At 33.0% G+C, this 26,394-nt stretch overlaps 1 protein-coding gene across 6 annotated transcripts in view; it reads right to left on the minus strand.

Annotated features, from left to right (window-relative positions):
- Nucleotides 1–997: 997 nt before the first annotated feature.
- Nucleotides 998–26,394, minus strand: part of LOC148176520 (pyrokinin-1 receptor-like) — a 172,210-nt gene continuing 146,813 nt past the window's right edge. For 5 of the 6 annotated variants that reach the window (XM_088033644.1, XM_088033641.1, XM_088033642.1 and 2 more), the window contains 2 exons: nucleotides 23,648–23,853; nucleotides 998–1,977 (listed from right to left, as the gene is read on the minus strand). In XM_088033644.1, coding sequence (XP_087889770.1) covers nucleotides 1,375–1,977; nucleotides 23,648–23,853 — 809 coding nt within the window. In that variant the 3' untranslated portion in view covers nucleotides 998–1,374. The remainder of the gene's footprint in view (nucleotides 1,978–23,647; nucleotides 23,854–26,394) is intronic. The other variant, XM_088033645.1, reaches the window with a different exon arrangement.

Consider the following 26,394-nt stretch of genomic DNA (forward strand, 5'->3'; position numbering starts at 1 on the left):
CTTTACAAATTACACCCATGAACTCTTAATAATTACAATATCTCATTATTATTATTTAATGTTTATTTTCATAAATAAATTAAATTTTTCCCGAAAAGGTGAGATTTGTGTAATTGCAAAAATTGAAGAATTAATAGATGCACTGAGATTTTCGAATTTTGTCCAAGATTTGTAAATGTAACAAAAAATAGTGAACATAATTATAAATAATTAAATTATAAATAATAATTATATTCTGTTTTTTTAGTGATTGATCTATCTTTTAAAACCTTTAAATTACGAGAAATTTTTCAGTCTTTTCACCACCCCAAAGTCATAATTTTGACAACAAGACGTATGTATCCGTTCGCTATTCCTTGGTTCACTTATCTAAAAGTAGATTTTTCAATAAAAACCTTCTGATAGCACTGTTATTATTGTTTAGCTGATTTGCTGGTTTGGTTTGTAATGCGAGCCATTTCACGTAATAACCTTAAACCATGCGTTACCAACACAAGAATCTATTAAAATACATTAGAAGGAATTAAACTATTACTTCGAAAATGTGAATTCACCTGATGATGATTTTTTGGGCGACAAATGCATTGTTTCTTATGCACCTTCACAACAATTATGCTTCTCAGTACTGTTAAAATGCGCCACCAGAGGTCGTATCGGAACATTTTCATCGCGAATCAGTCATTTTACAACAATGAAAAGTTATCCTTTGAGATGGCCAAATATTAAGATTCAGTGGGCCATGCCAGTTGTGCCTACAATTTTACAGTTTCCTATAATAAGTGCTGCCCTCCGCCCGTAGATGGCAGCACATGACAGACAGCAACAATACAACAACCACTTTTCTCTTATTTTTATTATTGAAATAATTACAATTCACAACACTTATTTAATAACAATCACATGATTTAAAATTTCAGGTACAAACATTACAAAATTCGTCAACATGTCACAACGTGTCGTTTCAAAATTAGTTAGTTGCGTAACAATAAAATTTAACTAAAAATGAGGAGACACTAAAAACTGAGTAACAGCTAACATGGAAATTTTAATTTTAACTGTAACATTTATAAAAAAATCGTTTTTTCCCACAGCCATTTTCTAATTTTCGTACGTATTTTTTTTTTGGATTTGGAAAGAATTAGTTTTATTGTGAAGTCGTTTGAGTAGATTATGAGCTTTCATTCTACTGAATTTTGGTAGGAAATTAATAAAGTCGTAGAAAAATATTCTCGAAACTATTTTTTTTTTCTTATTTTGGATAAATCTAATATTTTAAAAAGTTTTAGAGATTTTTTTGACAAACTTCCTCAAAGCAATCCTTCCATAACCCCTACTTATTACAATTTGTCCAATAAAATTGACTGAATCCTTCCTTTACGTGACAGAAACCGCCACGCCTCCACCACACAAAAACGCCCCTTTCCCAAGCTTGCTCAAGTTCTCAATCTTCTGACTCCTCCCAACGCCCCCTTCCATCTCATACCGACCAATCTCAGGCATCGTACACGACTTGATCAACCTATCTCCTCCCATCTCCTCCTCCCAATTCATCGACTCCGACCTCGTCTTCACTCTCAACGCGTAGATCCTCCTCAACTCCACCTCCTCCAATCTGTTAACACTAAGCGGACAAATATGCGTCGGCTGCAGACTATGAACTTCAACCACGGAAATATTTTCTTCTTGCCCACTAGAATTCAAAGAGGTGAGCGCTTCTTGTAAGTCGCTGTCAAAAATCGTGACTTGTTTTGGTTTGCGCGCGGTCTGTGGTTTTTTCCTTCGGAAGGAAACAACCAGTGGCCTTCGAGAGTCGTGTAGACGTGCCATTTCAGCATCGAGGTATCGAAGTGAGCTCTGGCGGCTGTAAGAATCTGTGTTGCTATGACTGTTTACTTGCGAAGAGCGACCTGATAATGTCGAGTAACACCTACCTCCGGGAGTGCCGTGGCTGCGACGAAAGAACTGCTTGTAAGTGGCCTGAAACGGAGGACTTCAGTAAAGAGCTAACATCGGCGTGGGGAAAAATCTACGACGTACGTAATTCTAACTTGTGGTTTACGTAAGTCGTAGATGAAAAAAGTTAAAAGAAAAGTTGGAGAGTTTGTGTGGCTTTGTCTTAAGGGTGTAAAGAGTTTGTTTTTTTTTTTTAAAGTTGAGGTCCTTTGGGATTTCATGCGAGAGTTGGAAGTTTGTGCCTTCTTATAAAATGTACGCCAAAACCTCTTTTCATTGACGTGACATAAATAATTTAAATACATACAGTGTGTTTCATAAATAAAAATACTATTGGAACGCTCTGTATATTTCCACCACGTGTATCTTTCCCCATTACATTGTATAGTACATGTGTCAGACTGTTAATTAGAGAACTGAAAATTAGATCGTGCAATTAGTTTATCTAAAATGCAGTAATTAACATACACGTTACTGCTGTTCAACCAAATGGCGTAATTATGCCGATATCTACAATTTGCTTCATAGCGCAGAGTTCATTTAATACGTCCGTCATAATAGTTCAAATTTGTTGGGAGATTCCAGGAATTTCTGGGCAATTCAGTGCTCTCAAACCATTGGCTTTGATGTTATGAAAGATAGGGAAAAACACTGCTATAAAGCTATAAATTGTTATTAAATTTTTGTTTATATTAATGTTAGCCAACAGTAGACTATAAAATGTTACTTCTGGACCAGGACATTTAGCGTGTTAAAAAACAAGACAGAATCCTACAAATTTAGCTGTTTTTCCAAAAGCAAAAAAACAAAAAAAGGCAAAGACCCTTTAAAAAGCATTAATTTTTATGCATCCCAAAAGTACCCAAATATCTGTAGACCATAAAAATTGGGCACAAAAAAAGGGGTAGAATTCTACAAATTTAGTGTTTTTCCAAAAGTAAACAACCAAAAAAGTTAGTTAGTTAAAGTTAGTTAGTTCCAAAAAACTTAGAAAATGCCTTGTTTTTAAACACCCCAAAATGGCTTTCTATGACCAGGACATTTGGCGTGTTAAAAAACAGGACAGAATCCTACAAATTTAGCTGTTTTTCTAAAAGCAAACAACCAAAAAAGGGCTAAAACCGTTTAAAAAGCATTAATTTTTATGCATCCCAAAAGTACCCAAATATTTGTAACCACCAAAAATTGGGCACACGAAAAAACGGGGTAGAATTCTACAAATTTAGTGTTTTTCCAAAAGTAAACAACCAAAAAAGTTCCAAAAAACTTAGAAAATGCCTTCTTTTAAACACCCCAAAATTGATTTCTATTTCTGGACCAGGACATTTAGCGTGTTAAAAAACAAGACAGAATCCTACAAATTTAGCTGTTTTTCCAAAAGCCAACAACCAAAAAAGGGCTAAAAGCCTTTAAAAAGCATTAATTTTTATGCATCCCAAAAGTACCCAAATATCTGAAGGCCACCAAAAATTGAGCACACGGTAAAACGGGATATAATTCTACAAATTTAACTGTTTTTCCAAAAGCAAACAACAAAAAAAAGGCTAAAACCCTTTAAAAAGCATTAATTTTTATGCACCCCAAAAGTACCCAAATATCTGTAACCACCAAAAATTGGGCACACGAAAAAACGGAGTAGAAGTCTACAAATTTAGTGTTTTTCCAAAAGTAAACAACCAAAAAAGTTCCAAAAAACTTAGAAAACGCCTTGTTTTAAAACACCCCAAAATGGCTTTCTATTTCTGGACCAGGACATTTGGCGTGTTAAAAAACAAGACAGAATCCTACAAATTTAGCTGTTTTTCCAAAAGCCAACAACCAAAAAAGGGCTAAAACCTTTTAAAAAGCATTAATTTTTATGCATCCCAAAAGTACCCAAATATCTGAAGGCCATCAAAAATTGAGCACACGGAAAAACGGGATATAATTCTACAAATTTAGCTGTTTTTCCAAAAGCAAACAACCAAAAAAGGCTAAAACCCTTTAAAAAGCATTAATTTTTATGCATCCCAAAAGTACCCAAATATCTGTAGACCTTCAAAAATTGGGCACACGAAAAAACGGGGTAGAATTCTACAAATTTAGTGTTTTTCCAAAAGTAAACAACCAAAAAAGTTCCAAAAAACTTAGAAAATGCCTTGTTTTTAAACACTCCAAAATGGCTTTCTATTTCTGGACCAGGACATTTAGCGTGTTAAAAAACAAGACAGAATCCTACAAATTTAGCTGTTTTTCCAAAAGCCAACAACCAAAAAAGGGCTAAAACCCTTTAAAAAGCATTAATTTTTATGCATCCCAAAAGTACCCAAATATCTGAAGGCCACCAAAAATTGAGCACACGGAAAAACGGGATATAATTCTACAAATTTAGCTGTTTTTCCAAAAGCAAACAACCAAAAAAAGGCTAAAACCCTTTAAAAAGCATTAATTTTTATGCACCCCAAAAGTACCCAAATATCTGTAACCACCAAAAATTGGGCACACGAAAAAACGGAGTAGAAGTCTACAAATTTAGTGTTTTTCCAAAAGTAAACAACCAAAAAAGTTCCAAAAAACTTAGAAAACGCCTTGTTTTAAAACACCCCAAAATGGCTTTCTATTTCTATGACCAGGACATTTGGCGTGTTAAAAATCAGGGTTGAATCTTACAAATTTAGCTGTTTTTCCAAAAGCAAACAACCAAAAAAGGGCTAAAACCTGTAACGTGACAATTTCGAGTTAAACGGGAAGATGTCAGAAAGGGTTGATTTTCGTGTCCTTTTGACGCCTGTAATTTATTGGTTGCCTATTTTAGTGTATCAGCATGGCGAGTTTCATTGTCCGTTACGAATTCTGCTTAATTATGTTAGTAGTTAACCAGTTTGTTAGGTACCAGTTCGGAGGTGACTGGAGGAATACGTTTGAGCCTCAGAATTTTAGCTGGAGGACTGCTACAAGTTCCTCGGGGTTGTCTAGGTTGCAACTCTTTAGTTTTCATCTTTGCTTCAACTTTTTTAACTTCTATTTTCTTCCTTTTCACAACCACGTTAGCCTGCTTGGTGTTGATCGTGTCGTGGTTCGTTCTTCTTTTTGACCGCAACATCAACGGTGCTACTATTGCTATTTTTCCCTTCTTGCGATCGTTTATTTTGTTCATAGGGTGCGTTGAGGTATACGATTGATTGTTGAATAATTTTCCAGCTGTTTACTTACCGTTGGCTTCGTTTTGCTAGTCTTTACGTTCGCTTTCATTTCTTGTTTTGATTCGGATAACCCCAAATTTTCACCTGTCAAGGGGTCACCTTCTCGATGACGAAATGTGACGTAGAGCCGAAGAAGCGATAGCAGCCATTCTGGTTCGTAGCTCTCTTGCGGTTTAGATTTCGAGGCGTACGGTGCTTCACAGTGTTTCGATATTTTGGAATTTTGAGTGTGACTTAGTGGCCTTTTTGATTTGATTCGTGCATTGGTATCTGGATGGGTCACTAAGATTCCTGGAGGAAACCGGGATTTGTCGGGGCTCGAGATCGAATAAATCCACCGCGAGGTGAACCACGTGGAGAACTATAAGGCCGCTTTCCATCGTAGTAACTAAAGTATTCCAGTGTGTTCATCTTCCTAAGGGTATTTTCCACCCTAGGGCCTTCTAGTCTGTTCTATTCTCTGCGCTCGTTTTTTTTTTTCCTCCCCTTTTGGTTGGGAGTGCGAACTGGATTGCTGCTGACCGTTTTGACCGAGCCGTACAACCTCTTCCCTTTTGGATTCTGGAAGGCTCACCACTCGGGAGCATCTAAAGGAGAGTTGGTAGGAGGAGCTGTTGGGGCGCCTGTAGGAGTCAAGGTCAGATCGTTTTATCTACGTTTTGTTCGAGTCTTCGTTTCAACGCCATCGTGTCCGGCTTCACCGTAACCGTCCTTGTTAATTGTTAATTGGGATATAATAGTTGGGAGATTACAGCTTCACTGTAATCAACCGTTTACATTATTTAGTCATTTATTTTTTTGTTTTTCTAGTACAGACGTTCTTGTAAGTCGGGACCCCGTAATTGCGAGTTTTGAACGATTGAATTGTTGCGCGAATTCTCGGTGTGCCGTCAGCTTGCGCAAGCGTTCGGTTTACAGCGAATCGTCGTAAATCTAACAGCAACGATTGCCGGTGTAAAGACGACGTCCAATTTAAGTACTTGTTTTTCCTGTATTTTTGAGGATCCTGGCGCCCTCAAGATTGTCGGGTCGGTGCGTTTTAACGAACCCACCCAGACTGAGCTACCGGCGTAAATTTGTCACCAGCCGGCCCGAGCGACTTTAGTCGGTCAGTTTGTTTTGCTTTTTGCAGTTTTTTTTGCGTGACAAACCCTTTAAAAAGGATTAATTTTTATGCATCCCAAAAGTACCCAAATATCTGTAGACCACCAAACATTGGGCACACGAAAAAACGGGGTAGAATTCTACAAATTTAGTGTTTTTCCAAAAGTAAACAACCAAAATAGTTCCAAAAAACTTAGAAAATGCCTTGTTTTTAAACTCCCCAAAATGGCTTTCTATGACCAGGACATTTGGCGTGTTAAAAAACAGGACAGAATCTTACAAATCCAGCTGTTTTCTCAAAAGTCAACAACCATAAAAAGGCAAAAAAAACTCTCAAAAAGCATTAATTTTTATGCATCCCAAAAGTGCCCAAATATCTGTAGACCACCAAAAATTGGGCACACGAAAAAACGGGGTAGAATTCTACAAATTTAGTGTTTTTCCTAAAGTAAACAACCAAAAAAGTACCAAAAAACTTAGAAAATGCCTTGTTTTTAAACACCGCAAAATGGCTTTCTATTTCTGGACCAGGACATTTGGCGTCTTAAAAAACAAAGCAGAATTCTACAAATTTAGCTGTTTTTCCAAAAGCAAACAACCAAAAAAAGGCTAAAACCCTTTAAAAAGGATTAATTTTTATGCATTCCAAAAGTACCCAAATATCTGTAGACCACCAAACATTGGGCACACAAAAAAACGGGGTAGAATTCTACAAATTTAGTGTTTTTCCAAAAGTAAACAACCAAAAAAGTTCCAAAAAACTTAGAAAATGCCTTGATTTTAAACACCCCAAAATGGCTTTCTATGACCAGGACATTTGGCGTGTTAAAAAACAGGGCAGAATCCTACAAATTTAGCTGTTTTTCCAAAAGCAAACAACCAAAAAAGGGCTAAAACCCTTTAAAAAGGATTAATTTTTATGCATCCCAAAAGTACCCAAATATCTGTAGACCACCAAACATTGGGCACACGAAAAAACGGGGTAGAATTCTACAAATTTAGTGTTTTTCCAAAAGTAAACAACCAAAAAAGTTCCAAAAAACTTAGAAAATGCCTTGTTTTTAAAGACCCCAAAATGGCTTTCTATTTCTGGACCAGGGCATTTGACGTGTTACAAAACAGGACAGAATCCTACAAATTTAGCTGTTTTCTCAAAAGTCAACAACCATAAAAAGGCAAAAAAAACTCTCAAAAAGCATTAATTTTTATCCACCCCAAAAGTACCCAAATATCTGTAGACCACCAAAAATTGGGCACACGAAAAAACCGTTAAAATCTCCCAAAATCATGCAAAATTATCTCAAGAGCACTCTGAAAAACTTTCCAAATCCGTTGTTTTTAGACATTCCAAATGGCTTTGTATTTCTGGACCAGACCAATTGGCGCATGCAAAAAAAAGTAAAAACAACACCAAATCAAAGAGGTATAATTGGCGCCTTACAAAACAAGGCAGGGTCCTAAAAATTTATGTTTTCCCAAAGTTAACAACCGAAAAAGACATAAAATCCTTCAAAAATAATAATTTTTAATGCGAGCAAAAAATACTCTAAAGTTTCTTTTCTTGTAAATCAATAGCCCATCAGAAATTGGACATATGAGAAAACTGTTGTAAATCATCCAATCAAACCTAATTACGTTAAAAGCACCCAAAAAACCTTACAGAATTCCTTGTTTTGAGTCACCCCAAAATGTATTTACTTCTAGACCAATATATTAGCGCAAAATATTAGACAAACTTTATTATTATTTTAAATACCCCAAAATTGCTTTTTATTGATGGACCAGGATAATAATTGGTAAAATTAAAAAAACAGACCGTAAAAAGAGAAACATACCCTGTTTTCGTTCGAACTACATTGAAGAGTTAAAAAGCCATCGGGAAAAGCTCGTCAAAAATCTTTTCTTAGATACCTCAAACTGCGATTTCATTGCTGGGGCTTAGTTGGGACAATAAAAAAACAAAATATAATTCGGAATTTACAAAATTTAATAAAAATCAAGTAAATTCGATGGTCATATAAAAAATTATACATAAGTAACTGAGACCGTAAGAAAACATTCAATCATAGTCCTACAAAAACAAAATCATAAATCACTGTTTATATTAACTTGTATTTCTTCATTTAGTGGGAACAGGGTTTCCTTCGCTGTCCACGCATACTCTTCCCTCCATGATAACATCCGGGCTGTTTTCTTCATTAATGTTTACCATACAACCGACAGAGATCTTTCCATCACGAGCCAAAAATACACCCAGAAGAATTTTATTTTCCGTCTTGAGAAAACACTTTGCGCAGTCTTTGTAATATTTTTTATTTGCACTGTTGAAGTGTTTAATTTCCACTACCACTGATGTGTTATCATTTATCTTGAAAAATATATCAATTTTGGGTGAATTACCGCTGTCAATTTTGAGCTCAGCATGGCAGCTTTTGTCAATCCATTCCTTTATAAGAAAATATAAATCAGCTTGTATTTCGAAATGGTTGCTGGTGATATTTGTGTCAGTATACAAGTTTGCGAAGCACTTTGCAACTTCAATGCACAAAGATATGTTATCTCTCAGTGACGCACTGATGTCTGCCAGAGATTTGAAACTTGCAATTAATGCAGAGATTTTGGAACTGTCAAACTTCTCGGTCTCCTTTTTGAGAAGACCAGAAAGCACTTTTTGTCTAAGACGACAATGAATTTCGAAGTTAGGGATTTTTATGTCAAGACATGCATCGTCTCTTTTGATTACATTAAAGAAACCACAATCTGTTAAAAATTGAAAGTACAAATCAACTAATTCTTCACTCACATTTCCAGATCTTTTAATTAGATCATTCAATTTTAAAATATATTCAGGCTCTATATTCTCAACAATTTTGACTGACGCGGTTCTTTCAGGGCCATCTAATAAAAAAAAAACCTTCATATGAAATGGGCTCTCTGCAAGTAGACTATCTAGACGACTCGAACCCATCTTATCCTTCCAGTAAGAGCGTAGAATAGAAGTTCTTAAGTAATTGAGAATAGAAAAAGAGCTAAAAATCTTCTTCTCGCTTTTTATAACTGAATACCCATTGTACCACTCATAAATATTCTTTAGCATTTCTTCCTTTAATTCATTAGTGCTTTGTTCTAAATAGACATTCAAATTTAAAGACACATTTAAATTATTAATTTCCTTGTCTACTACCCAATCGGACACTAATCTCTTTTACTGAAACTAATGGGTAATATAAATTTTTTTTAATAAATTAAAAAAAATGGCCAATACAGGGCTTCCACACAATTTTAATTGCAAAAAAGTGAAAAAAGTGAGCTTCAATGAAAAAATAGTGAGAAAAAGTGAATTTTATTATTGCATTAAAAACGTGAAACAAAACATAAATTCTCCGATAAATAGCAAGTAACAATAAATAAAAAATTAGGCTTATCAAATTTCATTTTTTTATTGAAATAGTTGGAAACAACTTTGTCTTTGCGTTTTTCTAAAGCGGTGAGTTTTTTGCCACTCTGCTCTTCTTCCCGCAAAGATAATGCTCCATCAATTAATCCCCGAGCAATTCTTGCATCAGTAGTATCGTTCACTCCTAATGCAGCTTTTAATCTGACGTCCTTCTTCTAACAATTTGTCAGCAGATTGTTCTTTCTGAGACTTTATTTCTTGTTCTTTTGTAAGAGTTTTGTTTATGTCTTTTAAGGTTAATTGAGACTGCTTTGCTAGCAACCGGTCTTGGTCAGCTTTCTTTATGTTAAAATCTGCTGTTTCTCTATTTTCTAATTGTTCCTTTTCTTTGAGTTTCTCTCTCTCTAAGTAATCTTGGTAGTGCTTTCTGGCTTGGCCCGCTAAACGTAATAAATCATCAGTAATCGGTATCTTCTCTGGTTGATTGTTGTACTGCTTCAAAGCATCTGCTACAGTCAGTCTGGCATTCAAAGTTCTAACAGACATATTAGTTTTATCTTCAGTCAAAATTAGCTTTGATCGACTAAACCCCCTTTCCACAGAGGCGTTTCCGTGACTTAGGCAACATGCAGCTAAAAATATTATTTTTAAATTTTTGTACTTTTCTAAATTTCGTTCTGTTTCAAAAAAGCTTATCCAGTACTAGTCTTGTCCAGTGCTGGTATAGCAGCCGTCAAGATAATCTTTTAAGGGTTTTTACAACGGTGCGGTTGGGGGGCCATAAATTTCGGCTCTGAGGCCTGGGTTGTCACTCAAACACTGCTTAGGGGTTCGCAATTAGGAGTAGTGTTATTTTTATAAATACTATTAATTTTCTAATAAGAAAACGCGTTTTCGTCGTCTTGTTATTTTGAATCGTTAGAGTAATAATTTTCGGTTACGTTTTAAGTTATTATAAGTATTATATTAAGTATTTTGTTCCGTTGTATTACAAAAATTACTGGAAAAAATACGTTCGACGTCGGAATTATTATAGCTAATACCGTCTTTTGTATAATACACATAAACTTAATCTTAATCCCACAATTTGGGACTGTTTTTTTACTCAGAAGGAAATAATAACAATAGTAACGATGGTACTTACTTTACAATTAGTGCTGACTAATTTTGGAGAACCCCCCCCCTTAAATGTTAGCTGCGACCAACATTAAAGACGCAAAAATTGATTACCACGAAAATATGTCTGCAAATATTTTTAATGAGTGGTTTGAAACAAAACTGATTCCTCACCTTCCACCAAACAGTATTATTGTGATGGATAATGCTAGCTATCATTCGCTACAATTACGAAAAATCACGAATAATTCTAGCCGAAAAGATGAAATCCAGGATTTTTTGCATGAAAACGACGTCTACTTCGAAGAAAATTACAGAAAGTCAGAATTAATCGAAGTTCTTCGCACCAAAACATATAGCAAATCATACCATATTGACGAGCTTGCAAAGAGACATGGACACACCGTTTTAAGGCTGCCTCCATATCATTGTGAGTTCAATCCTATTGAACTGATTTGGTCGGAGTTGAAGGCACACATCCGGCGAAATAATACAGCGCCCAAATTTAGCAAAGAAGCGATTGATTTAATTTATCGAGAAGTACACAAAATCAGCGTTTCTAGCTGGAAAAACAGTGTTGCGCATGTAATAAAGATTGAAGATAATTATAGAAAAAATCATCATCAAGAATTAATAATTAGTTTAAATGACGACGACGATTCCAGTGAAATGGAATTTAATTAATTTGTCTATTTGTTAGTTAATAAATTGTATATATTTAATTAGTTAATAAATTATCTCGTAATTTGTTGTTGATTTTTACATATTTTTTTATTGGTACAAAAAATAAAATTAATCTGATATGAATCCTCTTAATTTTGAATTTAGCAAATGCGATCCTAACAATTTAATGTATTTTTGACAGCTTAAACCAGTAGAAATAAATACCTAAATTTATGGGCCCCCAACCGCACCGTCGTCAAAACCCTTAAAAGTCAAGTCATCTGAGCAGGTCAGCGCCACGTTATCTTGACGGCTGCTATAGGTAAAAATTTTAGAAGAAATCCCTTGATTTACAACTTCTAAAGCTGGTCAAGAAACCGCAAATGAGGGTTCGCTTATAAATCAGCCTAGTCGTAAATTATCTGCAAAGTTCAGAGCTTCGATTGAAAAATTTTTAGTTTATCTCTCTCATAACTAGACCAATTTTAATGATATCGATTTAAACTTAGCGGGAAAGTGATTTTGAAAGTGTTCTTTACTAATTCTAAGTTTAAAAATTCACAAAAATCGGACATAAACTTCTATTCGTAAAACTACCTCTAAATATCGAATTTTCAAACATCGAATGTTTGATTCTTAGTTTTAGAAGAAAATGTGAATACAAGCAGTTGAGAATAAGAACGAAACTGATACATTAAAAAATAAGCGAAATATTTAGACGATACTTTACATGGGATTCTCCATAAGAAAAATGTCTTGGCACTCGCCTTAAGGCTAGTACGGAGTAGCGGCCAGTACAATGTAAAACGGAATTTCGTTTTAAGAGCTTATTTTTTCATTTGAAGTTTTGAAATGTTTAGAATCACGTATTGTATTGGGGTATGAAGCCGCTTTTTCAAAAACTGTTTTATTTTTTGTTTTATAGCAAAAAAACGTCAAAATTAACTTTTCGTTTTTCTTCGCCTGTTTTCAACCAATTCGTTTGAAATTTAGCTCAAAACATAGATAATTAAAAAGTGTATTGCGGTATGAAGCCCTTTTTCGGTTATAATAGTTTGTTTTCTCATAAAATTAATTTAAAAAAGTCATATCTATGCAACTTGTTATACATCTTGTTGCACTTTGGCTTCGAATCTACCATGATTTACGATATCCCAAATTGCCTAGCCAAAGCGGCCTAGTAGGCAGTAATGCAATAATTGAGGTCCGTATTCCGCTAGAGATATGACAGTGGAAGAAGCCGTCCGAAATAAAATAATAAATTATTGTTGGCTAGCGGAAGACGGTACTATTCGATTAAAAACTGGTCATAATTATATGTACCAAATACAGGGTCAGTTACAAAAAACGAACTGTGTTATTTTGTAATTTATACAAATAAAAATTTATACACTACTCTAATAAAAAGAGACGATGAATTTTGGGCAGCAAAAATGGTTGATTCGCTTGAAAATTTTTATTTCAAAGCGTTATTGCCTGAAATCGTGGATTCACGCGTCAAAAGAAATTTGCAAATTAGGACCATTTTAAAAAAAGACTTAAATATTACAGGTATTTTGTAATATAGAAAAATATTCAAGCTTCTACTGTCTGGGCATACAGCTAGCTGCGTAGTTTTCTACCGCAGTTATAAAGGCAAAGAAGTTAAAAATGTTTTTTCCTAAAAACATACTAATTTTGACGTTTTAATATAATATTTAATATAATACAATTATTGACCAGTTTGCTCATTATTACAGATACAACCTCCCGCTTAAATACGATTGACTTAATCGCAATCAAATTATTGCATGAACTAGATTAGACTAGTGCTAATTTGAATCATAATCAGTAAACTTCGATCATCTTCGATGTTCCAAAACATTTCGTTTCGGTGCATTTTATGAAAAAAGGGATGTTGAGGTGGAAGATTGTAAAACGGTTTATTACACCCCCATTAGCTTGATGGACAGCTATCAAAGACCAAGTTGAACTGGTTGCATATTTACGAAAACAGATATTTAGGTTGGCTCCGGTGCAACCTTAAGGGTCTACGAGCCTGCCCGAAAATTTCTGTTTGAAAAGTATGCAACTTTAACAACACCTTTGATTGACAGCTGCCAAAAGGGATTACCGAGGATTTGGTAATGAGGGAATCAAACTTTATGGAAACGGTCGCTTGACCTGCACATTTCCTAAGAAACCCAGCGGTTGGAACAATAAATTCGTGTTGGACCAAAGATGAGTTTAAATATCAGGATTTGAGTTTCTCTGCGTTTTGAGGCCGTGAAATTTCTGGTTCTAGTAGGTAAAAATTTTACGGGCGTAATTTTTTTTTCAATTAATGGAAAATGTATGTATAAAATCCGCAAATTTCCAGTTTCCATAGTACGTAATGGCAGAATGTTTTTAATTGAAAAATGTAATTTTCGTAAATGTAGTAGGAAATTTTTCCTCTCTGGTCGCCGGGGAAAGTTTAAAATTACTTATTATTTTATTATTTTTATTTGAGAAATGGGTGATAGCCCCACTTCTTTATCCCACTACAACAACAAATAAAGGGATGAAAGCCCTATGTATAAATATCTTGAAAAAAAATATTTAAATTCTTTCTGTCTGTGAACACTTGTGTTTTTGACTGTGCTCGACTTCTGAATCAATTTACTTTTCTAAATCTCTTTAGTGAGTTTTGTTGTTCAAAGTGGGTGAGTTGCTTGTATCAGAATTGTTGGCAAATTTTTGTTTTTTAGATTAGATTATTATTTGCTTTTAATTATTTTATTTTACAATGGCGAACGGTTCAATAAATCATGTAAGCACATCAGTTAAACGAAAAAGTAGAAAGCAAATTGCGAAGCGGTTATGGAAAAATGTTAGAAAGAGTTCCAAAAGTGAAAATGTAAATAGCGGTTTTGAGTCAGAGTTATCGGACGATGTCTTTGAAATAGAAAATGTTTCCAATAATACAAATTTTTCTCTCAGTGGTCGTAGAATTGTAGATATAAATCTTTTGTTTAATACTATAAAAAATTTAAAACACGATCAATTTAATTGCAATTTTCAGAACTTTGATATAATTGCGGAAAAACGAATAGGTTTAAAAAGTATATTTACGTATAAGTGTAACGTGTGTAAAATTGTAGATACTTTCAGTTCAGAACCAGAAAATGCTAGATGTGAAATGAATGAATCTATTGTTTGCGGAAATGTTGCTGTAGGTGGGGGTCATGCGCAATTAACTAAATTTTGTGCCGCTTTAGATATTCCACAAATGAGTTCTAAAAAATACGTTAACACGGAAAGAAAAGTTTTTGAAAAAACGCAAACATTGGCTATTGATGAAATGCTATCTGCTGGACAAGAAGAAAGTAAATTAGCGGTGGAATTAGGTGATATTGATGCTGATGGGGTACCTTTTATTACTGTAATTGTTGATGGAGCATGGTCCAAGCGTTCTTATAAGTCTAATTATAATGCTTTATCGGGAGTTGGATGTGTAATCGGTGCGAGAACCAAAAAAATTTTATTTGTGGCTGTTAAAAATAAATTATGCAAGTTTTGTAAACGATTCAAGACTGATAAGAAATCAGTGCCCCGCCATAAATGTTTTGCAAATTGGAAAAAATCATCCACTTCAATGGAGGCAGGTGTTATTTTAGAGGCTTTTAAAAAGTCTGTTCAGATGCATAATTTAAGATTTAAATTTATTATCGGTGATGGAGACAGTAGTGTGTATAAGAAAATTCAAGCAGCAAGACCATATGGACCAACATATTTTATTCAAAAAATTGAGTGTAGAAATCATGTTTTAAGAAATTATTGTACAAAATTGCGCGAAATTTCAAAAATTCCCAGAACAGACCTTCGAGTTAGAAAATTTTTGCGAACAAATATACTTAAATTTAGAACAACTGTAGTAAGTGCGATTAGATACAGAAAAAAATGAAAATTTACATTCATAATGGACCTGCTCATATATTCGGTGATCACAGTAGATGCGCAACTTATTTTTGTAATAAAGTTGGAAATACCCCAAATTTGATTGAGTATAATAATTTTAAAAATAGTTCTCTCTACGATATATTTTTACCTGCATTAAATAGAGTCGCGAATTTGTCAGTTAGTTTACTTTACGACGTGGATAATAACATAGTGGAATGTTTCAATTCTGTCGTTAATAAATTTGTAGGTGGGAAACGAATTAACTTTTTTTATTTGAGAAAAACGCATTTAATTTTTTTTAACCAAACCTTTTACCTGACACATGAGTTTTTGGGCCTTTTTTACTTTGTTGTTTTCTGTGATTTAAAAATTAACTCTTCATAATAATACATCCCGATAATCAATAAAAATAGTTCCCTAATTCATTTTTAACAATTTTAACATTTTAAATTATCATAGTTTCTATATTGGTTAATATTTTTTAAGTCAGAACCACACAGGAAAAGCAAAATTGTCGTTTAATGTTATTATGCAAAAAACTATTTTTTAAAAACCTGTATCCACTTGTGTCTTTAATTGTACGAATTTTACATAAAAATCCTCTTCTCTAATAAGCTACCTGCTACCGGTGGATTTTACACTTAACCAATAAGACAATTTGCTTTCAAAAATGTTTTGCTTTAAAAAATCCCGAGATTAACACCATAATTTCCATTTCAAGAAAATAAATTCTGTCGTTAATAAATTTGTAGGTGGGAAATGAATTAACTTTTCTCTTGCCGGGTCTTACCAAGGGAGATGTTATGCGGCAGCATTGAATTTTAATAGTGATCATACTTTTGTATATAAATTTTTAAAAAACAATGCGGGATTTGATACTCCGGGAATATACGTTAATAAATTTCGCGAACATAAATTAAAACAAAAGAAGAAAAAGCATGGTAGAAAAATTTATGTTAGATTACAAAATGCAGATTCGCATTATGGTGCGTGTAACAAAAACTCAGAATCCAACGAAGTAGTTCCGGACATATTATTGGAGGAGTACGAAACAAGAAAAAATATATTTTTAAATGAGCTGTCATTGGCCAATGGTTTAGATATTGAAAGAAAAACAGTTCAGCAGCGGCATAGCGATGAATGGAACAAAGAACGGCAAATTAGATTGACAGCGAGTAATTTCGGAAAAATTTGTAAAATGAGAGACGGAACAGACACGTCAAACACGGTAAAGTCATTGTTATATGGTTCTGGTTTGAGGTCAAAAAAACTACCGAATGCATTACAATACGGAGTTGATAATGAAGAAAAAGCCACAAATAAATTTATGGAAATCACGGGTTTAAAAGTTCAAAATTGCGGTTTGTTTATAGACGATGATAAAAATTTTTTAGGCGCCACCCCTGATGGGTTAATTGGAACTGATGCGATAATTGAAATTAAATGTCCTTATTCAGCAAGAAACAGCACCATTGAAAGAGCGGTAAACGAGAAACTTATAGATTTCTGTCAAATTAATCCTAATAACGAAGGTACAATAGAATTAAAACGGTCCCATAATTATATGTATCAAATTCAAGGTCAGCTGCATATTACTAAACGGGATAGATGTTTTTTTGTAGTTTATACAAAACTAGATTTGAAATATACAATTGTAGAGAGAGACAATGATTTTTGGAATACATTTCTGGTTTCCCATTTGGAAAAATTTTATATGAATGCCTTACTTCCTGAAATAATAGATTCTAGAGTTAGCCGAGAACAAACGATTAGAAGAATTTTAAAGAAAGACTTATAAATTATGTTCGTTCAAATGTCCGGATTGTCATTTCTAAAATAAAGTAGTTTTATAGTTAGAGTCAAAAGAGTGCAGTATGCCTATTGGGGAGAGCACTTAAAAAAAAACGCGCCGTCTCTCTGTACCCCAAGGGTGGTGTGGAAAACAGTGAATTATATTACAGTTTAAAAATATTATTTCTCAATTCACTTGCTACAAGTACCTTCGATCTTTGTTGCCGAGAGCAACCAGTTGGGTCTTTACCTACTTTTACCCGACGGCAGTTTATTACAATTGGGCGGAACGTCAGTGACCCCCTAGTGAGCGGTCGTAAATCATGAGATTTGCATAAGATGATTTGCGTTAGTTGTACTGTTGGTTGCCTATTTTTGATTTGTTTTTTTATTAATAACTTCAAAATTATAGCATAATGACAAAAACAAAAATGTCACCTCCATAGAGGTTTTAATTCTCCACATGTTGGTATTTTTTTTAACTTCGTAGGTTGCTTCATATTCCTTAAAAACGAAAAATGGGAATTTCAGTTTTTAATTAATTAAAGTCAAATTTTTCACTTTTTCAAAATTCGAAGATGTCACCTCCATAGCTCTACCTGAGACGCATACATACAGAGGTCGAGCGATTTTTCAAAGTCCAAAATGCGCTTCAAAAACGAAAAATCGTAAGCCATATACCGGTATATGCGTAGCGTAGACCCTTAAGGCTCTGTCCTACCCCGGCCGAAGTACATAGGAAATAGCGCAAAACGCCATTACTTTTTACGGCCACAAATTAAGAGTTGGAGTTTTGATTTTTTTTGTACGTGTAGATAATATCAAAATGTACACGGGAAACTCTTTGATTTTCTTAATATTTCTTATAAATTTATTTAAAAAAAATAAAAACTGAAAAAACGCCATGTCGTTTTACGGGCACAGTTTTAGGAATTTTTGCTTGAACTACGACTCGATAGATGAGGGATTTTATTCTACATCCGGGAAACTCCTTGGTTTTTTCCCCACATGAACAGTTTCTTTAGAAAAAAATAAAATTTCATGTACAAATGATTCCCAATTTACAAATAGTCGGCAACCAACACTTCAATGTTGCCATGATTTACAGCCCCTCACAACAGGGGGTCTCTAATCCTAATCACGGTTCGACGACTACAACTCGGCCGACCGGCGATTGACCATTGGGACCCCAACTTTATACCTACTTCTTACCAAGAATTGAAGACATCTGAATATAATAACATTTTAACCCTCATGCAAGATTTCTAAAAATAAATTTTAAGACATTTTGTCGACATTTTAATAATTTGATTAACGATTGCAAATGATTTTCAATCGATAATATAATTAAAAAGCAGTGACTTCTGAACAGTTTCAGAACCTTTTTTTTCTCAGTTGAGTGTAGTATTTTGAGTTTAGATTTAGTGCAATCAAACTCATCTTTGTTGACAAAAAATTCGCTTTTGACTCTTGAAGAAGACCTCAATTAATAACTTGCATTACTACATTGCATTTAAACAGTCTATTCTATATAGGGCAACGGATTAATTGCATTTCATACATTGATTGTTATGCATTTTATTGCATATTTGGCCATTTGGTCCTTTGCCGCAGGCAGGGTGGAATGTTTTCTCAAGTAGCCATAAGACCAAAAAGGTCAGCACCGAGTTGTCTCCCATAAATGACCGTCAGGTTAAAATAAAAAGATTAGACGATTGAAAGCTTTTTAGCGCTCCCCTAACTATTTGATTTTTAGATACCAGCATAGCTCTATATTGTTACTTCTTTGTTTTGGCAATTTCTCCAACTTTGTTAAAATAATTACCCAAAACATGATTTTACATTTTCAATGATTTCTTTATACATATCTCAAATTGTGTTACTGTAGCAACTTTTTAAACTTTTCCAAAATGATGAAAACATTCATGGAGGTGGACATTTGTTCTCAATTTTTGAAATATTTAGTTGTGCCAAGATATGTTATTTTTTATTTTTTCGTGATGCGTAAAAATGTATAGTTTTTTGATGTCCACGTATAAAAAGTAAAAACAAATTAGTGTTATAGTTTAATACACCAGTATTACTTAGAATTCTTCTAGATCGATGGATATCTTTCATAATTTTGAAACTCACGTTAACATAAGTAGCTGATGGCAAAAGTACAACAACACAAATTTTAATAGCTATTTGTGTATTAAGAGCGTAAAAATTTACATGGCCAATTGAAAGAGACAAAAAGTTTAATGTTGCGCGACAACCTCTCGAAAACGGCAATTTAAATTTGCGCTCGAAATACACACAATATTTTTTCTACAATCTTGCATTTTCCGCGATTATTTGCGATTATTTCTGCAATTTGGCATAAGCGATTTATCGAAAAAAAAAATCGTGATCGAGTGTTTTTTCAATTTTATAAAAAAAATTGTAGCTCTAGAACATATTCTTTACCCAGCTGTAATATTTTGTGTTATTCGGAAGTACCCAAATATCCATTTTAAAATTTGGTAGAATTGATTTTATTAAATACCCGCGGATTCGTTGAAACACAAGAAATGACAAGATGAACTAATATCTAAATCTAATTTATTTAAATTTATTATCAATTAAAACACTGCGTGACAAAGTTTTAGTAGCCAAAAAACTGTTATGTTCTATAGGTAGCCCACCTTTTGATAAAACATATGCCGGTAACCGCAAGTCACCACCAAATTTTATATTTAATTTTAAAAGTAAAATTTTATGACTTTGTAAGTTTTTGTTTCCAAAATAAAAGTCTGTACGTTGCCAAATACAATAAATTTAAAATTATTGTGAAAAAATCGAATTTTGTAATAAAGAGTAAAAAAATTGTATCAAAGTTGGCGGCTAAACAAGTTATGATTTGCATATAATTTTTTTTAATTTTAGTTTTTTTATGTGTATTTTAAATATTGATAACCATACATACATTAAAATCATAAGTAAAATAGAAAAAGAATCTCTTTTCTATGATTTTTTCAACTACTTATGTTAAAAATTGTGAAGGTTTTGAGGTAAGGATGTTCTTTGGGTATGTACTTTGTTTGGATTACATAACACATTCAAAATTAATTTGAATTTGTCGCACAGTGTAATTTTGAAAATAAAATTGTGATGGTACACATTTTTAACGAACCATTTTTTTTTTATACACATTTTTAACGAAACATTTTTTACTTGAAATTTAAAGTTTATTAGATGATGCCATCATTTATTATTTCTCTTTATTTTTCAGTTATTATTTTCGAGAGACATAATATTTCGAAATCGGGAAAACGTTCTCAACAAACTCCAAAGCAAGGCAAATTCATCTGCTTGGTTTATTGCTGAACTGTGGTAGAAAATATGCTAATTTTACAGACGATTTTCACCCTTATAGATGATTGGCATGAGTCAAATGGTTAGTATGTTGGGTTGCATGTTTTTTAAAACACGAATTTTAGTTGAGGGGTAGAACAGCCTTGGCTAGTACGGAGTAGCGGCCAGTACAATGTAAAACGGAATTTCGTTTTAAGAGCTCAATTTTACATTTGAAGACTGGCTCAAAGTTTTGAAATGTTTAGAATCACGTATTGTATTGCGGTATGAAGCCGTTTTTTCAGAAAATGTTTTATTTTTTGTTTTATAGCAAAAAAACGTCAAAACTAACTTTTCGTTTTTCTTCGCCTGTTTTCAACCAATTTGTTTGAAATTTAGCTCAAAACATAGATAATTAAAAAGTGTATTGAGGTATGAAGCCCTTTTTCGGTTATAATAGTTTGTTTTCTCATAAAATTAATTTAAAAAAGTCATATCTATGCAACTTGTTATACATCTTGTTGCACTTTGGCTTCGAATCTATCATGATTTACGATATCCTAAATTGCCTAGCCAAACGCTAATGACAGCAATGGTCATAAACGACCCATCGATCCAGGCAAAATTCTGAACAGCAGACCTGTGTTGTAAGAATTTAGTGAAAGAATGACAAAATTCAATCACTTGAACTTGGAAAGTAGCGAGAATAAATGGTATTTATTGTATAAGTGAATAAAAAAAAACAGTTAGCACACGAGGTGAAGCCGAGTGTTATAATGTTTTTGAGTGGTTAAAATTTCTTTATGTTTATCATACAAGATTTTAATCAAGTTAATCTCGCAACTAATTTGACAATTGCTGACATTTGATTGGCGGAAAAACGATCACATGCCACTTTAAAATAATGTTGAGTATTTAATTAAAATTTAAGATTTAAATTAGCTTCTGTAAACCGGCCCTAGTAGGTAGAAATAGTCTAGTTTTATAGCAGTAGTAAGTAGTTTTTTTTTTCATGGTAAAACGAGAAAGTAGAAAACAATTATTAAAACTTGCGAAGAAATCTAAATTCTGTGATGCACTTATCTCATTCAAATTCTTTAAACTTTCATTGAAGTTGAATTGGCATCAAGTAACGACACATTTGTCATTAGTGGGCGCAGAATAGTAGACATTCAACACTTTTTAAATTTTTAAAAAATATTAAGCATAATTATGGTTTCGATTGTGACTTTTTAAATATTGAAATCATAAAAAAAACAAAAATAGGGTTTAACAGCAGATTGTTTTATAAATGCAACTTCTGTAATATTGAAGGGTCGATTTCCACCAACGAATTTGACAATAATGCTATTAATGAAGCTGCTGTTTGTGGTATAGTTGCGTATGTCTCAAAAATTTGCGCTGCTTTAGGCATTCAGGCGGAAATAGATTAGTGAGAAATCTCGCGTGAGTTTCTGTCGGACAGTACTGTGCCCAGTGTAACTACCGCTGCGAGTTGACTCTCAGAAACTCGCAGAAGTTTTCGCGCGAAATTCTCTCTCCAGTGTATAGAAGCATTTTGATCTCGCGCGAGTTCTCTCAACTTTTACAAATTAGAGGTCTGTGAGAAATTACAAAAGCCAGAACTCACTAGATTCTCGCGCGAGAAACTCAGAGTATTTCTAACAAACATAAACAGTGTAAACACGGAAGCAAGAACTCGCGCGAGAACTCACGCAAGCTTCTCGCAAGTCTATTTCCCCCTTTCCAGCAATGTCCAACAAAACTTTTATCAAGTATAAAAAAGTAATAAAAAAAAACACAAAGAACTAATTCGGTCAAGCTGCGATTAGGCACACTATCTACTCATCATAAAATCTTCAAAAAAGTTTGTTTAATCGAATAAGCCAATGACCCAGGTTTTTATGTTGTGGGTGCTTGGATTAAAAATAAAATTAGGAAAATAGCAACATTGCTGAGCTGTTCCCACAATAATTTAAATTTCCAGTATTTAATTTTTTATTTAATTTTTGGTGTTAGTCAGATCGGGTCATGAACGAGTAATGTTACTATGGTTTTAGGCGAACGATGCCACACTGATCGAGATTGTTGATTCAAAAATCTTGTTAACAGTTTTCAGGCACTTTTCGCAAGATTTTTGCGATTTTTTTGCACCATGCCTCTGCAAAATGTCATTTAGGTGACTAATTCATTTGAAAGTAAAATTATTGCACATAAAATTGTTGATTTTGACATTTAACTTATACTCTTCAGTCTATCATATTTCGAAAAATTGAAGACATGGATATTTTTTTTAACATTTTTCCGGTGCTTTATGGCATTGTTCGATGATATAGTATCATGGTGGATACAATCTTCCGTTTAAATACGATTAACTTAATCGTAATCAAATTATTGCATAAACTATGTAGATCAGACTAGTGCTAATTTCAATAATAATTAGCAAACTTCGATTTTCTTCAATGTTTCAAAACATTTCGTTGTGGTGCATTTTATGAAAGAAGGGATTTCGACCTAGAAGATTGTAAAACGGTGTATACACCCCCCTTAGCTTGATGGACAGCTGTCAAAGACCCAGTTGAACTGGTTGCATATTTACAAAAACAGATATTAAGCTTGGCTCCGGTGCAGCCTTAAGGCTAGTATATATTTTTTAAGGTCGTGATTTTGGTCAAATTATTGGAGTTTTCCCAAATTGATTTTTTTAAATGACTTGTTTATACAGCTTTATTAAAAATTTTGCAACATTGCAAAAGCTTGGAAACGCAAACGCTAGTTTTGGGACCCCGTATATTTAAAAAAACCAAAATAAATAAAAACATAAATTAGTCCTTGCGGTATATCAGACTGTGAGTTTAATGTTAGTCGTCATTTTCAATCTTTTTGGTTTGCCACACAACGAAATTTATTGAACCTACAACACAACTTTATTTTTTCAGAAATTTTTAAAAATTCACTTTTTTTTTGCTTCCAAAATTTGCCAAATTGTTATTTTTCTCACATTTCCCCAACTCATAAAATTTTCAAACTAACGTTGACACCCTTGAATTTTATCAACCGACGCAATTAATCCCTTTAAGCCTCGTTCATGGGTCACCGCCGTCGTCGTGACTTTCCCTTCTTTCCAAGCGCGATGTGGTGTAAAATTTAGGGTTGTTTACTTTGTTGTGTTTTGTTTCTCTTGTAAAAATAATCACGTACTCACCTTAAAAGCCTCTCGAAATTTGTGAGACATTATGTGATACAGAAGTGGGTTGACGGTTGTTGAGAGATAATAGAAAACGCCGCTGACGTAAGTTAAGACCTGGAAGGCGCGAATCATGTTATCCGAAGTATGATTGCCATAGATGGCGAGGAGGCGCTGGGCGTGGAAAGGAGCCCAGCAGATGAAGAAGCCGACCACTACGGCAACTGTGGACAAAGAGAAAAAGGTGAGTAAAGTTAAGTCCGGTTCTGGATAAAAAAGGATTTTCGACGCTGCTTTGGGTAAAAAGTACACAAATCAGGGATGATATTTACGCTCTATTTGTGAGTGTGATTGAAAATCTAAGCAAAATGTTAAAGCGCTCTAAAGCTTTTATCGCTGCAGTGCACAAACTGAAAGCGATTTGTTTGGTTGGTAATCGAATTTTTGTTTTTATGCCAGTGTGCTCAGTTTGTTTAAAAATTTGACATTAAATAAATGCATTTTATAATGTGGATTTTTTACATTTTTTCCTTTCTTAAATGAATAAAAAATTTAAGTATTCTCTAGGTACACTTTTTTTTTGTAAACATTTTACCTGTAGTTTTCAAACTGAAATATTTCAGTAAATGCAACTTGATAAAAGCAACGCTTCAAACATAAATTATTATCATGAAAAATTGAACAATAAATTTTGAATTTCGATTTTGTCCTACCCATAAAATATTCTACAATTTTTGTTTTTGGCTTTAAAATTATTCTGATTTGAATATAGTGATTTGGTTTATTTTATTAATACCCCTTCAATGTAAAATTCACCGAATTCCACTGTCTTATTGTCAAAACTGTCAAAATTCTAGAATTCCACAGAAAATTTTGAATTTCTAGTTTAAATAAATTTTTCTAAATTCTTTTTGACTCTAAAATTATGTGATTTGGTCTACTCAATAAATGGCCTTAGAGTGTTAAGTGCATCAAATTACACTGTTTTATCGTCTAATCTGTCAAAATTCCAGACGTCAACAGACAAATTAAATTTTGTTTGTCCTACCAATAATTGCTATCTGTCTATTAAAAGCGCAAAAACGCACATTGTCAATTGAGAGAAACAGTTGTCGCGCGACTTTAAGAGACACATTATTTTTTCTACAATCTTACATTTACTCGATTAAAAACAACTTCTAGTTCTAATTTTTAGTTTTCTAGTTCCAATCGTTGAAACTTTTGATTTTTAAGTTTGTCCTACCAATAAAAAGACTAGATTTTTTGTGTTAGGCTCTACGTTTATGTAATTTGGTGTACTTATTAAATGCTTCCTAAGTGTTAAGTCAAGCAAATTTAATTAATTTATCGTTAAAACTGTCAAACTTACAAAATTAAACAAAAAATTTTGAATTTCAAGTTTGTTCTATAAAATTTTGTAGAATATTTGTTTTAAAATTTAAAATTATTTGATTTGGTTCTCTCAATCTTGAGCCTCTTGAGCGAATGTTAAGTTCATCCAATTCCAATGCTTCATTGTTAAAATTGTCAAACTTACAAAAATGAACAGTTAATTTTGGATTTTGAGTTTCTGCTACCCATAAAAAACTCTGGAATTTTTGTTTTTGGATCTAAAACTGAGATTTAATCCATTCAATAAATTACTTTTTAGTGTTGAAACCGCCAAATTTCATTATTTGATCCTTAAAGTTGTCAAACTAACAAAATTAAATAAAAAGTTCTGAAAATTTTGAATTTATCCTGCAAATAAATAATTTTAAAATTTTTGTTTTTGATTCAAAAATTTTGTAACTTAATATACTCATTAAATATGCCTTCATTTTTAAGAATACTATATTTCACTGCTCTATGGTTAAAACTGTCAAACATACAGAAAAATTTAAATTTCGAGTTTGTTCTTCCAATGAAAAATTCTAGAATTTTTGTTTTTGACTCAAAAATTGTGTTATTTGTTTTTTTTAATTAATACATTTTTATTGTAAAGTTTACCGAATTCCACCGCCTTATTGTCAAAACTGTCAAAATTGTAGAATTTAACAGAAAATTTGAATTTCTAGTTTAAATAAATTTTTGTAAATACATATTTTCTTTTTGACTCTGAAATTATGTGATTTGGTTTACTCAATAAATGCCCTTAGAGTGTTAAGTAAATAAATAAGTGTTAAGTTGACTAAAATTCAGTTCTTTATCGTTAAAACTGTAAGTTACAGAATTGAACAGATTTTTTTTTATTTTAAAATTGTTCTACCTATAAAATATTTTAATATTATTTGATTTGGTCCACTCAATAAATGTCTCCTTAGTGCTAAAGTCTACTAAATTTCACTGCACTAGTGTCAAAACTGTCAAACTGACAAAGTTGAACAAAAAAAAATTAAATTTCGAGTTTGTCCTCTCATCAAAAAATTGAAAAAAAAATGGATCTAAAATTGTGTAATTAGATTCATTCAATAAAGTACCCTTTAGGTAACGTCCACTGAGTTTTACTTGATACAAAAAATTTTGAAAATTAATTTATCCTGCAAATGAATAATTCTAAAATTTTTGTTTTTAGTTCAAAAATTCTGTAATTTAATATACTTATTATTTTAAGACTTCTAAATTTCACAGCTCAATGGACAACATTGTCAAACCTACAGAATTAAAAACAAAATTTTGAATTTCGACATCTTGCTATAATAACGAACCTATTAACGCATTAAAAAAGAAAGCAAAAATAGCTGTGTTACAACACCAAAAAGTTTTATGAAACGCGCGAAAACTAA

Source organism: Gnatocerus cornutus, chromosome 4, assembly GCF_029298725.1.
Source record: "Gnatocerus cornutus isolate USDA-ARS CGAHR chromosome 4, icGnaCorn1.1, whole genome shotgun sequence".
Taxonomy (NCBI): Eukaryota; Metazoa; Arthropoda; class Insecta; order Coleoptera; family Tenebrionidae; genus Gnatocerus; species Gnatocerus cornutus.